General features: G+C 50.0%; 5 protein-coding genes across 5 annotated transcripts; 2 read left to right on the forward strand and 3 right to left on the reverse strand.

Annotated features, from left to right (window-relative positions):
• Positions 1-817: 817 nt before the first annotated feature.
• Positions 818-4324, reverse strand: FPRO_13331 (related to chicken h-caldesmon, Uso1p and YKL201c; the record flags this gene model as incomplete). Its single annotated transcript, XM_031222771.1, has 3 exons — positions 818-2872; positions 2930-3189; positions 3241-4324. 3 exons carry the CDS (start codon positions 4322-4324, stop codon positions 818-820), a joined length of 3399 nt encoding a protein of 1132 aa, XP_031088197.1.
• A 4558-nt stretch (positions 4325-8882) lies between these two features.
• On the forward strand, positions 8883-9789 carry FPRO_13332 (putative GTP-binding protein rho2; the record flags this gene model as incomplete). Its single annotated transcript, XM_031222772.1, has 5 exons — positions 8883-8914; positions 9044-9122; positions 9176-9181; positions 9237-9428; positions 9499-9789. 5 exons carry the CDS (start codon positions 8883-8885, stop codon positions 9787-9789), a joined length of 600 nt encoding a protein of 199 aa, XP_031088198.1.
• Positions 9790-10867: 1078 nt separating this feature from the next.
• On the reverse strand, positions 10868-11419 carry FPRO_13333 (uncharacterized protein; the record flags this gene model as incomplete). Its single annotated transcript, XM_031222773.1, has 1 exon — positions 10868-11419. The coding sequence occupies one exon, from the start codon at positions 11417-11419 to the stop codon at positions 10868-10870; it is 552 nt and encodes a 183-aa protein (XP_031088199.1).
• A 504-nt stretch (positions 11420-11923) lies between these two features.
• FPRO_13334 (uncharacterized protein) lies at positions 11924-13150 on the reverse strand (the record flags this gene model as incomplete). The annotated part of the gene is made up of 1 exon (XM_031222774.1): positions 11924-13150. One exon carries the CDS (start codon positions 13148-13150, stop codon positions 11924-11926), a length of 1227 nt encoding a protein of 408 aa, XP_031088200.1.
• Positions 13151-14445: 1295 nt separating this feature from the next.
• FPRO_13335 (uncharacterized protein) lies at positions 14446-15286 on the forward strand (the record flags this gene model as incomplete). Its single annotated transcript, XM_031222775.1, has 2 exons — positions 14446-14846; positions 14926-15286. 2 exons carry the CDS (start codon positions 14446-14448, stop codon positions 15284-15286), a joined length of 762 nt encoding a protein of 253 aa, XP_031088201.1.
• Positions 15287-15637: the final 351 nt, after the last annotated feature.

The raw sequence follows: 15637 nt of genomic DNA on the forward strand, positions 1-15637 counted from the left end.
ACGTGTGCTTCCATCTGGCCTCTCACATGTTGTTCATCTCGTAGCTTTCCACAAAAATGGTCACACGCGGCACATACTCGCACTCGCACCTGTTGAGGTGAGAGTTGTGATGGCTGAAAGTTTATGGCCAGCACAAGCCACTGGCGTTAGAAAGAGAAACGGTCAGATCTGGCTGGTACTTGGAGGCTAATTTTTGTGATCTGTGTTGGTCAATCATCGTCACGAACATTGTTCACATTCACAGGCCTACTGCACGCATTGCAGGGAGCCATTCAGGGCTGATGGTGCGTATGATCCGCTGCTTGAACAATACTCTTTTATTGAGCTCAGCGCTTGCTTTACGCTGTAGAGTTCCTCATCGCTTTCCTTCCAACTGCAACATTTGGCAGCAAATCGCACCTGGGTATCCATGCAACATCCTCTTCTCAACTCTGGGTAATATCCGAATATATTTTCACCCGAAGAAAATGAGCTAACGTGTTGGTTTGGCCGTCTTCTGTTGATGAAGAACGCCGGAATTTCATGCACTCCGCTGGTGCTGTCTCGGTGGGCCAGTCAGCTATAGTGGAACTCATCCCGAATCGTTGGTTTGTGATCCATTGACTGAAGGATCGAAACGATCAATGTCAGATACGTTCGACGAACCCCTCAGGTGTAAAGACGACCTCCCTCTTTTGTGACCTCCTAGCAAGGTGAAAGGCTGGTTACAACTTGCAGAAGGTTCGGGACCTAGAGGGGTGCTATCTCGCACCAGATCTCTGACGGACAAGGCATTCCGGCTAGTTTGTCGGCCCGCCTCACGCTGCTGAGACTTTTCCTATATTCCCCCTCGCAGAGTTGCTTGACCAGCCACCGGGCTACCAATCTCACCTGGAGCGCCGACTGCTCGATAAAATCCATCATTTAGATCGGGTTCCCATCGGACGGCGTGGCTAAAACTTCCACCGTTCTGTCGGATAACTAGCGTACCGCCTCCGTTGTTGGGGTTTCCTTCGGTGTCACAAAGGTTGATGAGAATGGCTTCTGAGATACTGTCGCCTGACAGTGCCTCAATTCTTGACTTCAGAATTGAGAGGTCAATGTAACCTTCTTGGTCACCCGAGCCAGCGAGTTCCTGGCATGCCTGGCAGAGCATTGCGCGAAGTTGGGGGAAGCTAGGGTGTGACGCGGTTCGAAGAGAGTTGATCGCAGGAACAGGAGACATGCCAAAGCCAGGAGGTGCACTTGGTGCGCCCCAGACAGGATTGTTGAGCCCTGGGGGAGGCAAAGGATGTCCACCGACACCAGGAGGGCCCCACGGGTTGGGGGCCAGCGGAAACGCTGAAGCCAAGAAGGGACTCGTGGTATAATCAGGCCTAGGTCCAGGTGGTTGGTTTCGCACCCCCATAATTCCTTCGACTTCGAGCGGCTCGTCATCTTCCAACAGAGCCCGACTACCAAGATGTGCAGTTTCATCTTCTTTGTCGTCAGATGAGCGACCAAGATTTATGCTTCCAGGACGCCCAATGGGAGCAGGTCGACCAATGGGTTGTGCTGGGGTTGGTGGCGCGTCAAATTGAAATGAACTTTGGCGATGATGCGTTGATGGGGGTAAGTCCGTTGGTATCGGGAATCCATTCATGTCAAATTGATCGACTCCTGGCTGTGAGAACCCTGGTGGTATCGGTAAGGGAAATCCCCGTCCAGCTGGCCCATTCATCCCAGGAGGAGGCATCATTGCACCAGGGCCATGTCTAAACGCTGAAAAGCCATCCTGTGACATGCGATTGGGGAAACCTGGTGGTGCCGGGTGGTGGTGCAATCCTGGGGGCGGATGCATTCCCACAGGAGGTATCTGGAAAGGAGATTGTCCTGGAAGTCTCGGTTGTCCATTTGTTGGAGATACCGAGTGAGAATGCTGAGTACTTGCGCTTCCGTGGCGCTGGCCAATTAGACCGGGGCTCATGATGGGTGTCATGGAATGAGGTGAAGGGTCTTGGCTTGTAGACGAAGCTGTAGCGGATTGCGCTCCACTGTCCTGCTGCGAGAGGGTCCGAGGTCTTATAGGAGTCGGTGCTTTGGACATTACAGGAGTGGCGACTGGAATCTTTGGCGAGGCGTAGCTTGCAGGATTCGACGGTTGTTGTGGAAGAGCTGCCGGGATCGGTACCGGATACTGGGAACCACGCTTCGGGATTTGGATTGGTTGTGATGGTTGACTTGCCGCTTTCTGGGCGCCTGCCTTCTCCTCCTTCAACTTCTCCTTAGCTTCTCGGGCTGCTTGGGCATCTTTCTGAGCCTTTGCAGCACGAGCTTCTTTGTCCCGCTTGTCGCGCTCTTGCTTGTCCTTCCGCTCCTGCGCCTCGCGCTCTTTCTCCTCCTTTTCTTTCTGTCGCTGTTCTTCCCTAAGTTTCTTCTCCTTTTCCTTGGCTTCGCGGGCCTTGCGGTCTTGTTCGGATCGCTCCTGAGCTCGGCGTTGCCTTTCTGCCTCCTTGCGTAGGCGAGCTTCTTCGTCAGCCTTCTTCTGCGCCTCCTTTAGCTTTCGTTTCTCTTCGGCCCTGGCTTTTTGTTCAGCAACCCGTTGCTTCTCAGCTTCTAGCCGAGCAGCGTCTGCAGCAGCCTTCTCCGCCTCTTTGCGTGCTTTCTCCTCGGCCAGTGCTTGCTTCTTCTGTGCAGCCCTGTCCTTCTTCTTCTGTGCGTCTTTGGCCTTCTTAGCTTTCCTCAATTCGGATTCTCGATCTTCGGCCTCAAGTTCTTCTAGCAGCCTCTGCTGGCGCTCCTTGGCGACTTTTTCCTTATACGCCGAGAGAACCCTTTGTTCAAACATACGGGCGGCGAATATCTGGAACATGCGTCGGCCTTCCTCCATTCGTTGCTCCTCCGTCATTTGGTCCTGGCAGCAACACTCAGTATGGGACTGGGATGGTATCACAGAGGGGTTTGAGTATACCTCTTCCTCCTCATACTCCTCGTCCTGACTATCATCAAAGTCATCATCCTCGTCCTCTTCTTCGTCGTACTCGTCTTCTTCAGGAGGAGGATGATTATGTGGATTGGAGTATGAGCCATTAGGGTGACCGTAGCCCCTTGAGAAGTGTTCGCGGGCGTCTTCTTCCCTTGCCATCCTACGTTCGGCAAGCTGTTCCATCATTTCGATAAACCGCTTGCCGTCGTTTTTCAGGAGGTCATCCGCCACGGTGAGAATACCACCTAAGTCCATGTTACCATATCTGCGGAGAAGTGAATCAAGAAGCTGCGTACCCTTGACTTGGAGGCTATTGCCAAACGTCAAGAAATCGGCGACGTCCCGTTCATGTGAGTTTTGATATTCTTCGGGAGGTTCATCGTCGCTGTAGTCATCGTCCTCCACTTCGTCTTCGCTGTAAACCTCCTCCAGCTCGTCTTCGTCTTCGTCGTCTCCCACATGTTCGACTATTCGACCGCGCGATGGCGGGCGGTTGGCATAACTTGATGGCAGACCCCGGGGCGGTCTTAGAGCGAAATCTCGAGCCGATGGTAGCATTGGTGGTCCCTCGCCTTGGTTTGCAAATTGTTCGAGCTCCAGATAGTAGGCATCGTAGAGCCCTTCCAATTCTTCCTCAATGGCATTTCGCTTCCGTCCGCACACAGTGCAGCTGCATGTATGCTTCTGTTGCTCCTTCATCTTCTTCAGAACAGCATCCTTCTCGACTTTGACCAAGGATTTCCGCTCATCTTCACCCAATCCAAGCCAGAATGCTTTTATGCGTTCGCGCTCCTCTTGATTGCTAGTGCTCCATATCTTATCGCGTGACATCCCAGGGCCCTGTGACGAGTGCGATTGGGGCTCAGATTCAAGAGTTTCGGGTGCAGGTGATGTAGGATCGGCATTCCCTCCCTTCTTCTTTTTCTTCTTGTTCTTCTTCGATTTTGAATCCGAAGGGGGGTGCCCGTTTGTAGTTGGGCCTGTTAATTCGCTCGCCAGGATATACTCATGCTCGTCGTCGCTTTCGACCTCTTCGTGATCAGCGGGACCACGGCCTGGGGTATACCCTGTGCGTGCACCACCACTCGCGACATTGTTGGTATGTCCGTTCGCAGCTTGCTGTGCGGCTTTTAAAGCAGCCTTCTGTCTACGCTTCTGCTTCTTGCGGTTGACTGTTGGAGCAGGGTCATTGTCGGGGTTGGAAGCCTCTAGTGGGGGGGCACTGGCTTTAGCAGTTGTGGGGGTCGAAGGCAAGGAAGACTCAGAGGTAGCGCCCTTAGGTACGGTGATAAACTTGGAGCCATCCTTGTTGGTGTATTTTGCCGTATTTCGTGGTGATACCGGAGTTTGGGCGGCCGGTCGTTGGTTGTTGGCCGGCATCGTAGGTTACGGAAGCAAAGCAGTCGAGGGCATGAAGATGCTGTGCGCGACACGTGTCTGTCGATGGGAGGACGGTGTATGAGGAATATGGTTCTGTAATACGCGAGAGCGTGTCAGCTTGGAAGCGGAGGGTATCGCGCGTGTCAAAACGGTGAAGTCTTGGTCGTTAGGCGGCTGCGGGCACGTTGCAAGTGGAGGGTCTCTGGGGGCGGCTCAAAATGAGGCACTCACAGTCGGAGAGCGAGCGGCCAAGGTCAGGGTTAGGTCAGCGATGACGCCTGCGGGGAAGGGACCCAATGGATTGATTGTTATTGCTGTTGTTATAAAATCGTAAGCGCAGTCGGAGGGTTTTATAGATACTTCGGGTTGAAGATAAAAGAGTGCGGAAATGTCGTAACGTTCTTTGTCTGGCGTTGTTTGATGCTTCGAGGCTCAAGGCTCAAACACGATGGATGGGACAGTAGAAGTCACTCTTTGGTGGAGTTGCATAGCACCTGTACTTTCTCATGCAGCCGAACCTGCCAGCCCAGCGACACTGTGATGTGGTCAGGCACGCATCTGATTGACGGGATATGCCCCGCTATTCCCCTAGCCTGGCGTAGCCTGGTGTGATCTCGCACGTGATGTTGAGATCTGGCGATTTGGTTTGTTTGTGCCTTGCTGAAGGTGGGGTTGCAAACAGCAACCTTGATGTCAACGTCACTCGTCTCGGGGCTACCCTGAAGCTTGGGATGAAGCAACAGAGACAATCAATTCTTTGCTTGGCAATCATTAAAAGGCCCAATTCGTCTATTGTTTATTTCTCAACAAAATTCTGCATCATTATTATCTCTTGTTTGCTACTCAATTGTGTGCCAAAGGCTTCCAATATGCATAGCAAAGCAATCGTGAAGCAATTTATCAACATCACTTCAGTCTCATCACTCAAAATCCTCTAGGACCTGGCGTTTGCTTCTCTAAGAGTCCTAAACTCGACTAAGCAATTAATATCTCAATATTATGACAGGACTGTAAAAGGGACCAGTGCATGTTTGACAAACAGACTACGGCTTGATTATTAACGGTGGGAAAACACCCGTTCCGTCTTCGCGAGACGATCAATACTCTATACACACAATATTACCAGGGAGCAACCAAGGCAGATCACCGTCAGAAGCGTCAGGCCCGAATTAAGATCTTCACATCTCATGCCGATGTGAAGAACAAATTTGACCACCAAACTCGTCATCCACAGGCACCACGATGGTTGCCGACGCCGTGCAACATTCAACATAGCCAGCACAATCATGCAAGAGCCACATGAAAGCCTCATAGACTCGACTCTATCTTTCGTCTCAACAGCTGGATGAGACCATGTGGAACAAGACTACGACATACATCTCGGCGCGCAAACCCATGTGAGTGTGACAGGATACCAAATTGAGACGATGCCGTGTTGCCCCTTGTCTATGCATGTTGCAAACGACGGAGGACAGCATCGACGGGAGAGGACGATGCAACATGTTTCGGCTATTTGTCCATACATAGACGAACGATTCTCAATTGCTGAAATCTACCCGTACAAACGCCGCTTGGAGTACCACCCACACTGAATCAGGGCCTTCAGAGGTGACCGGAAGGGTAAACGAACGCGATCTCTGCCCACCAGACGAGGAGAATATGCAGGTAAGACTTAAGCAGCCAGCGACGCTGACAGCTATGCATGCATTAATGGGACGAAGGATCGTGGCATCGCTTGTAAACACCAACGCAGCCTTGTAGGGCAGTGAGTTAGTTCATCGCCTATTGTGACATCGGCCATGAGGCATCGTTGTTGCATTCGACGTAAGCAGGCAAAGACAGTGAGACGGGCCAACTAGCTCATCGGGTATGCCCGTACAGTATGCTGTCATCAGTCATGAAGGATCCACGCAGGTGAGAATTGAAGTTTTTCTACACCAACGTCAGAAAAGAAAACGACCTTGAAGGGACGTTTGTAGACATACGGACGTCAGCAATGCGGACCGCCGGCACAACTCACAAACACCGAGATCCTTCTCACGGAACCCATATTATCACGTTATCAGCGTGAGGGAGCCAAGACGATGGAGCGCATTAACGGGATCATCCGTAAAATGGTCGGGTTGATCTCATCCAATGCCCTCAAGCAGCATGGCATGAAGTCTTGAGACACGAGCTAGGGTTCAGTTGCTATTTCTATTTCTAGGGGACTTTTCCATCATCGCTGCACAACAAGCAATAAGCGTCAGTGCTAGAGCAGTAGTTCATCCCGCCCCTTGGTTTCCAAGGTTCCAGGGCTGGTCTGGTTCCTGTTTTTAGCTTACCGGCTGGCGGGTGTGGGTTAGTCTGCACAGCCTCAAATGGCGGCGGCCATGCATTTTTGCACCCCAGCAAGGAGATTGGCTGGCATGACGAGCATCTCAGAGCCCAAATGTTTAATCCTCCGAGTAAAGACAAGGGCACTTTTGATGTGGATCTGTTGATATGCTTGTCTAGATCTGAATTCTGTCGTTACTGTCGTATTGAAGGACACCTTGGCCCTGCCGCCCATGGAAACTATCGATGCAGAAACAAAACCGAGACAGCCAATTCGTTGAATAAAATATGAGCATTGAAGATGATAGAACAGCCCGTGAGTTTTGTTTGGCTTGGCGGAGTTGAGAGTTGAGTTGAACTGAGAGGCTCCATGACGACGAAAGTCTCCACCGACGTTTGTTTACCTAATTGAATCTCTAGTGACGATTTATGACGGTTACCGAAGCGGAACGGCACTGCAATCTTGTTCCCAACTGGCCGTTAGAAATACCTTAACTTTTCGTTCAGATTCTTCCCATTGAGCTGGTACAGGGCGGAGAATGTCAGAATTAACCGAGCTGGCTTCAATCATGGATATTACTTGTTTTGGATATACAGTTGTGGATGCTCCGCCACAGCACAGGGGGCTTGCTGTTTGCTGCAAGTCCATCAATGATGATCAACTAACTCATTGATGAGATGGGCTATGCTAATCAGATGCTGCTGATGACAAAACCTCCAATTGAAGTCTCTCAGTGACTTTTCCCAAAGCTACGTAGTCAGGATGTCAGAAGATGCCGTTGTAACGATCCATTCTCCGGCACATCTCGTGTACCTTAATCCATGTCGATCAACAACCACAGACTTGCCGTAGCATTGCAACAAGAAGCAACTCATGCTGCCGAAGCCCACTTTGTGATAATGCGCAGTCCACTCAGGCAGCCCGGCTGTCACAGAACCTGCCCGTACTAGAGAACTTTCAGGACTGTCGTCCTCCACTAGACCTCACCTCATCCTCAGCTAAAAAAGGTCCCCCCGGACCCGTTTTCTACGTCGAGGCTCCACATGGCCTACCCGTTCAGGGGAGCACCTCAGTACAGTGAGTACAGTGCAGTGAGTGTAGTCAGTGAGTCCGTCTGTCGGTCTCTCCACCATCACCGATGCCACCACCGTCGCCGTCGTAAACAAGCCCGGCTGTTCCAACAATAGAAAAGAGGCTGCCTCTCTAGCTTTAGATCTGCCGCGTATAGTATAACTAAGCGTTAGGCTCTTGGGGATATCTTGAATTGGTATCAGATTATCGATCTATTCATTCCTTAACATCTTGAATGACTCGTTTCATCTTTTCTTCTCTACACAATCTTCAGAACCTGATGCACATCAGCCCAGCCCAGTCCGCCTCAGCTCCATTTTAGACTGAGGCTAACCAAAGAACCAGGTCGGTCTGACAAAAAAAGAACAGCACCACCTCACCACAGTCCTTCACTGTCCTATCATCTCGGTCAATCAATCATCAGTCCTGCCCGTCAGTCTTGGTCTCGTATTCCCAACCCGTTAAACATCATTCTTTCATATTCTTTCATGTTTCTCTACTATTCTACCTATTCTTTGAAGAACTTGTTCATCCAACCAGCTGCTTGGCACTCGTTTCGTCTTAGACATTACTCTCGCCATTAAAAACGCTCTGATCTCACTGCACAAACCCAGGACTGTACTGCATTGCATTAGTACCCTGGCAGCTGAACCGTATGCTAGCACAGTATTTACGTACTGCCTGCACCCACCTGGCCCGGCTTGTCCTGACCTGGCTGGTTCCATCTGGCCCTGTCCTCCTCGCTCCACGTCCGCGCGCTCATTCAGGTCTGGACGTCCCTTGTTACTTTACTCACCCATCCAACGATTCTCTTACCAAAAAGTCCGTTGGCAAAAAAAATAAGGGGTCCTATCCCAGATCTCGACGACATTTCTCTGACCGAACCAACCTTACTCTCCAATTAATCATCATCACCTTCATATCACCCAATCCAGTCCTATCCAATCCCTTTCGGCCTAGCCTAGCCTGTTCCTGTTGTTATCACCGCGACGACGCCCTCTTGAACGCTGTAGCTCGTTGCTCTTCCACCCATAATTAATCGACGGCAACGATTAACCGACGCATCACCCAGATCTGGGGCCCGTAGCAGACTCCAGATCCGATTCCCTCCTACGAGTAGTCTCGAGACGATATCATCACGCAGCTTCGAGGCCATATAACTCAGTCATCATGAGCGCAAATCCTAGCAACGTTATCCGCAGGTACGACTTCATCGCGCTCCCAAGCTCCGCTCCCCTTTAGGTCCCAAAACGATACTCCTCCCTGCCATACCAATCATCACATGCTCAAGATATTTGAAGATCAATCAGACCACTAACGACGTACCGTAGGAAGTTGGTCATTATCGGTGATGGTGCCTGCGGCAAGACCAGTTTGCTGAGCGTATTTACGCTAGGTTACTTTCCTACAGTGAGCCCTCCAAGTCTACATATCGTCATCAAATCATGCTAACCTGTTTGCAGCATTATGTGAGCCTCGACCGTAACCCCTTGCGACGACGATTATTGACCTCGTATTATATAGATCCCCACAGTCTTTGAGAACTATGTGACAGATTGTCGAGTAGACGGCAAGTCCGTCCAGCTTGCTCTATGGGATACCGCTGGCCAAGAAGACTACGAACGATTACGACCGCTCGCCTACTCAAAAGCCCATGTCATCTTGATAGGATTTTCCGTCGACACACCAGACTCCCTTGACAATGTTAAGCACAAGGTACGGCCCCCTCGGCATGCGGTATGCGCTTAGTGATGAACCCTGGAAAGCTGACGTGTTTCTCTTGCAGTGGATTGAGGAAGCCACCCGCCTGTGCATCGGCGTTCCCATTATTCTCGTTGGTCTTAAGAAAGATCTTCGAGAGGACCCCGTCGCGATCGAGGAAATGCGCAAGAAGTCGATGCGTTTTGTGTCTGAACATGACGGAGAGTCAATCGCTCGGGAAATTGGCGCAAAGCGATATCTTGAATGCTCCAGCTTGAGCGGCGAAGGCGTCGACGACGTATTTGAGGCAGCCACCCGTGCTGCTCTGCTGACCTTTGAGAAGGGCGAGGGCGGCGGTTGCTGCGTTGTGCTGTAAAACCGTCAGCCATGCGCCTCAGAACGAACCATCATCCACGCCACTTGGATGTACTCACACACAATACCAGGGACAACATACAGCTGTTCCTAGGGTTTAACTTTACGCGATCGATCACCACTTCGCCTCGGCCGCAATACCAATATATGTTCAGACAACTGGAGACGAGTGTAGATTTTTGGATCATCAGGGAATCAATTTAGGATATAGAGGATTTATTGCTCGGCGCCTCAGGAGGACAACTTCCTTTCATACACTCTACACTCGCTCACTCTCAAAACTCATCATCACGGAATTGAAGCTAAAGGGAGCCTCACATTCCGGCACTTCGGCCGACCCGATCCTATTTACTATCTATCTATTCCACGGCCGATCTTCTCTCGAATGCCGACATCCTCACTATCACGTTTCCTTTCTGGCGTTTTTTTCAGCAGACAATCAACATGTAAAGACTCGCTCATCGAGTCTTCTCAGACACAAACAAGTGACTACCATCCAGCCATATGCACCCTCATTTTCATTACGATCGAACTGCATTTTGGATCTATTTCGAATACTGGCCAATCTCACCTGTCACTCGTAATATTCTGAGCGGAATTGCAAAAGCAGCTTTTATATACTTGGCATCCTGAGGAGAGACAAAAATTGGAGAGGAGCAAGGGTGCATGGGCAGAAAGAAGGACACTTGCATGATTTGGTTCGAGCGGGTTCAGATACGCATATTCACTCTCTGTATTAATAATCGAATAGCGGCATAGAACTGGCTTTGTCAAGCGTTGGAAAGATGAGAGTGAATCAATGATATGGATTAAGATGACGGGGAGAATGATTGGTGCTGCCGTTTACGGACCTGATACTTAATGAGAGTGATGATCTTAGCATCTAATGTGGTTCATACATAACTAGCCATGTTTCAAGACGTCCTTCGAAGGATTGAGTGGCCTCAAGTATGGACTTAATAAGAGTCGTAAACATTGGCTTTCTAGCTACTATCGTCTGAAAGCTGTCTTATCATACATACAGTACAGTTTCTATTATAAGCAATTTCCCCCCCCGGGTCCAAACAGTAAACAAGGCTTTAATCGTTGTTCCTCTTCCACTCGTGGTTCCAAGCGTTCTTAGCTGGGTGCTCTGTTTGGTAACGAGCATACTCAATGGGAATTGCGTCAAGACCCCAGACACCCTTCTTTTCCATAGCAACACGGTACAGGTAGCCCTCGTCTCTGTTTCCCGGGCCAACTGTTTTGCGCAGCTCTTCACAAGCATTGTACATGCCGCTGAAGATGCGGGAGCGTTCTTGCTCAGTTGCTAGATGCTGCTGTCGTCGGAAGAGTTGCCAAGCGCGGTGGATGGTCCAGTGGCGTAGGTATCGAAGACGGGCCATTCGTAGAGGAGGGGGAGCGGGAGAGAACATATTTTGGCGGAGCGTGCGGATGCGGTAGTAGTTTTCGGATTTCGGAGCTGCGTGCTTTCGGCGGGGAGGGACCTTGCCGGCATTGGGGCTCTTCGGCGCGGCCTTGGGAGGTGTGCGAGCAAGCATGTTCGCTGTGGTGGAGAAAAGACGGGTCGTTTGCGTCGTAGAAGCAGGCTGGCGGGTAAAAAGCCCGCGGAGAGAGAATATCGAAGACATCGTGAGGTTTAGCGGTGCGAAGCAGGCGGGGAAGTCTCAAGTTATTGACCAAGACATAAATATTCGGGTCAATCGTATTGCAAAAAATGATACAATCAACTAAAGCTCGAAGGGAATTGGCGGTAATGATCGTTCGGCGGTTCGATTCGTCTTAATTCTCTGGAGAGAAAGAGAAAGGCGCATTGAACGCTCGTGCTAAGAAGTGTCCGCCTTGCTTGACTTGTGCTCGGGTTTGACGCAGTTTTTCCTGGATCAATTGATCGTATGGTTGGAGTGCAGCTCGGCAATCTTTCAGCCGGGGCAAGTTATTCTCAACACTCGGGTTGATACAGTCGTATTGGAAAGTCTGCTCATTGTAGAGGTTCCAGATGTCCTGCACGAGGAAATTGTTAGCTCGATTCGGTTCGGGTAAATATTTCACCGAGTCCAGCTCAAACCCAAATTAACTTCAACTCAGACTTCAAACTCTTGTCATAAGACGATGATGCCTCGAAGTCCGTGAAATTATTGTCTCAATCCAGACCAAATTGAATTTACAATCTGAGTGTTGCTGGAATAGACAGTACTGGAAGGTTGAAGACTTACCGATTGCCCCTCGTTTTCGTAGATAAAGAGATCTCGACGATTCCCACCGTGGAAATGCTCCCACGCCATTCTTTCCAGCGTGGAGTTCCAGTGGCCTGCAAGATCTTGCAGTGAGAGACCGGTGGCAGCTGTGAGAAGAATCTCTAGGTCTGGCGACTGAACACCTTCGTAGACTTCAGGCACATCTTTGAGTCGAAGTATAAGCCACGCAAGCTCTTGGGTCACGTCATGTTTCCAAATGTTGTCTTTGTGGTCTTGGGTCGGAAAAACCGCAAAATTTCGGGAAAGGGAAGTCCAATCCTCTAGGATTTGTCTGAAAGTATCAGGATCTATCACCACTCTTGCGCGTAGGAATGCGTGTCTCGGGTAGTAGGCTGCATGATATACGCCTAAGAAAAGCGTCATCGAGCCGATGAAGATTTCAGAGGCTGGTTTCCAGAGGGCCATGAGGCGTAGCTTGTGCTCATAGGAGCTCCGAGGGACTTGTCCTTCATATGTGAAGTTCATGTGGCTCGGCATGATGTCCAGTCCTTCAGTGAACGGTAAAGAGTTCGAGTATCGGAAAATAAAGGTCCCAGGGGAGTATCCGAGAAACCACCTCCCACGACGCATGAACGGAAACTGAATAACTCGGAAGGTTTCAAGGCGATCTCCCATCGTGACATGTACCTGGCTCGCTATCTGCACTAGTTGATTGTTGATGAGCATGCTTGAAATGTCCCTGGGATCAACAACTCGGGGCTCCATCAGGGCTCGTCTCAAATAAACGAGCTTTGGCATGGATGTATTCAAAAGCTGGTCAAAGTTTTCCGTGATGGTGTTGCGAACCTCTTCCGATAAGCTGGTCGCTGGTATCTCATTTGTGGTAAGCAGATCATAGGATGCGTGGTAAAACGCTTGATCGGCCACACTCTTTCTAAGATTGGCTCTGAGGCAATGCTTGATGGGGCTATATCGTCTCTCTTCGGACTCTACGCTCATGTACCAGATGGAGAAATTGTGAGCGTGCAAAAAGTCCGTGGGGGTACACGGGAGCTGGATGCCCTGGCAAGGAACACAAGCGTTCGGATCCTGAGCACGTTGGGGACGAGCATTTACCCGCGGCCGGCCGCGGCCAGCCCTTCGAGGTCCTCGAGGCCCAGTCATCTAGAGACAATGTTGGAGAGACAACGATAGGAGCACTGGGTAAACAAACGTGTTTGGCCTGTAAGAATATCTGGTTAGAATACCCGAAAAATAGGTCTGATGGAAGCCGGCGAGAATGGGAAGATGCAGATGACAAAGGAGAAGTTTTAAGAGAAAGGCGATACGTTGGGAAAATCAAAAAAGCAAGGAGGAAAGATCAGGTCGTTTTCGTCATGTTTTTGGTATAGGAAGACTCACTTTTGACTTTTGTGTTCGCAGAGAAACTTCTGAATATGCAAACTTAGGTAAGTGAGGTTGCCGCCTTCAGGGAAACAAGAATACTTCTGAGTCCTGACTTCTAGGTCTATGGAACGGGAAAGAAACTTTCAGTATGCATAGGCTCGGTAGGCCTTAAGACTGCCCACCCAATTCTTTTGACACCTTTGTTCACTGTCAGAAGTGATGTTACCCCTGAAGGCCACCACCATCACTAAACCAAATGGGTGATAAAATAAAAACAGTATTGAGTGCCTCTTCAACTTGATCATTAGAAGAAGTCACGTTTTAAAGATTACAGCACATATGTGGTAGAATCAAACGCTGGAAGGTTTGTAGTGGCGTAGATTAGGAAACGGAAGTATACCGCCGTTGACTAGAACCTCGACTCAAAATTTACTATAGTAGTCGGTAGGTAAGGACTTGGATTTTGTGACACCTGAGGGGCCCAAAAGGCGATTATTTGCCAAGATAGAAGTTCGAGATAGGATTGAACTGAATAGCAGAGCAATGTTACCTTTATCTCTTGTGTGGTGGCAGTATCGATGCACGTTGCGAGAAAAGGGGGCATTGATGACTTTCGATATCGTGGACCGAGACCGAAGCTACAATAAGAAAGTGTAACGAATACAGGTTTTGCGCTAGTTAACTTAAGATGTCAGAGAGACAAATAGCTTTCGTTTTTAAAAGTAAATTTATGGTTGTCAGATCATTATTCGTCGTAGATTGATCAAGCTCTGATATCTTGCCCAAGGATTCACTGACACTGCCATCCGTCGCAGCTTACTTTCACACGGACTAACACTCCCAACTTGTTCACGTTTTTCATCAGTGTAAATCTGATATTTCCTCTGCAAGCTTCTATTGTTTCCCTTTCACCACAAACAAACTTGACCTTACGCACCAACAAACTCGTCACACACTTCCCTTCACCATCACCACATCCCTCTTCACACTTACAAAAGTGCCCGACAAGGTATTTGGCAAACATATTTCTCGGATACAAGCATTCACTCATCGTAAATAACTAGATAAACAAAATGGACAGTCCTTACGCCTGCAGCACTGGACTGTCTTCGGACTCTGAGCCTGATAATGCCCCCCAGGCTAATGATTATTGGATCCGACGTCGAGCCCAGGAACGTTTACGGGGGCCTGGCGCTTCCGAAAATAGGTCCAGCCCGGCACCCGAGGACCTAGAGGATGTCCCTCTTGATGATGACAACTCTGACCAGGGAGAGCATGAGGAAGGGTACGACATCCTCGACGGGGCGCTCGTTAGAGGGGCGATGCATCGAGACCGCTCCATGAACGAACTCGCCCCTGACGGGGACTCCGATGAAGAGCCCTCCTCTGATGAGCTCCAGTTTGACGATTCTGGAGTGGTTGGGTACTTTGGCGCTGAGATGTTCAGCGAGACTGAAGAGGTGAATAGCCAAAGGTATGATCCGTGATTGCTTTTAACTCTTATCTCTCGGACTCGTCTATGTTTAAGAACCTAGAAAGCTAACTCAAAATAGCACCTCTCAGATTATCCAGAACCCTTCTGGCACCGACGTCCCCCAAGGAGTTCTTGCTGCAACCGCACAGATTGCGCAGAATAACCTCGCTAGGTCATACGACAACCTCACCGGCGGGCTTACCTACACTGCCCAACGTGCCCAAGATGCCATGGCGACCACTGCCCAGGCAGGGGGCTATCTAGCTGAAGGGGCCTGGCGTGCTGGCAATGGTGTCGTGATTTGGGCTCAAGAGCGATGGCCCAACATGCCTCGTGTTATCAACCGTAGGGTGTTGGGTTCTCTGGCCGAGATTGTGATGGAGGGTGTTCAAGCCTTGCCACCTTCGGACTCCATCATTCGCCCACAAGGACGGCGATGAATAGGGGGGCCAAGGTAGGCTATGGCTTCCTGCCGCTAAAAGTGACGGATTGGGTGCAGGTATTGGCTCTGGCAACCGATGGGCGTGGGGAGTATGGGAGAAAAGTCTTTTGCTGTTTTCGTGTTTTCGTTTGTGGATGATACCAATATATACGGACAAGGAAAGCAATCAGCATGGCGCTCGGAAATTGGAGCATGGAATTTGCAGGCGAGTGTTTATAAAGGGAAAGGAGAGAAAACATTCGGGGTCACGCATCAAGAGCTGGCGTATATAGAACAAAAGTGCTTTGTTATGCAATGTACCATTGTGTCGTCAACAAACTACATTAAACTCCAAGTCGCATGCCGTAAT

Source organism: Fusarium proliferatum (assembly GCF_900067095.1).
Source record: "Fusarium proliferatum ET1 genome assembly, contig: FPRO_scaffold012, whole genome shotgun sequence".
Lineage (NCBI taxonomy): Eukaryota > Fungi > Ascomycota > Sordariomycetes > Hypocreales > Nectriaceae > Fusarium > Fusarium proliferatum.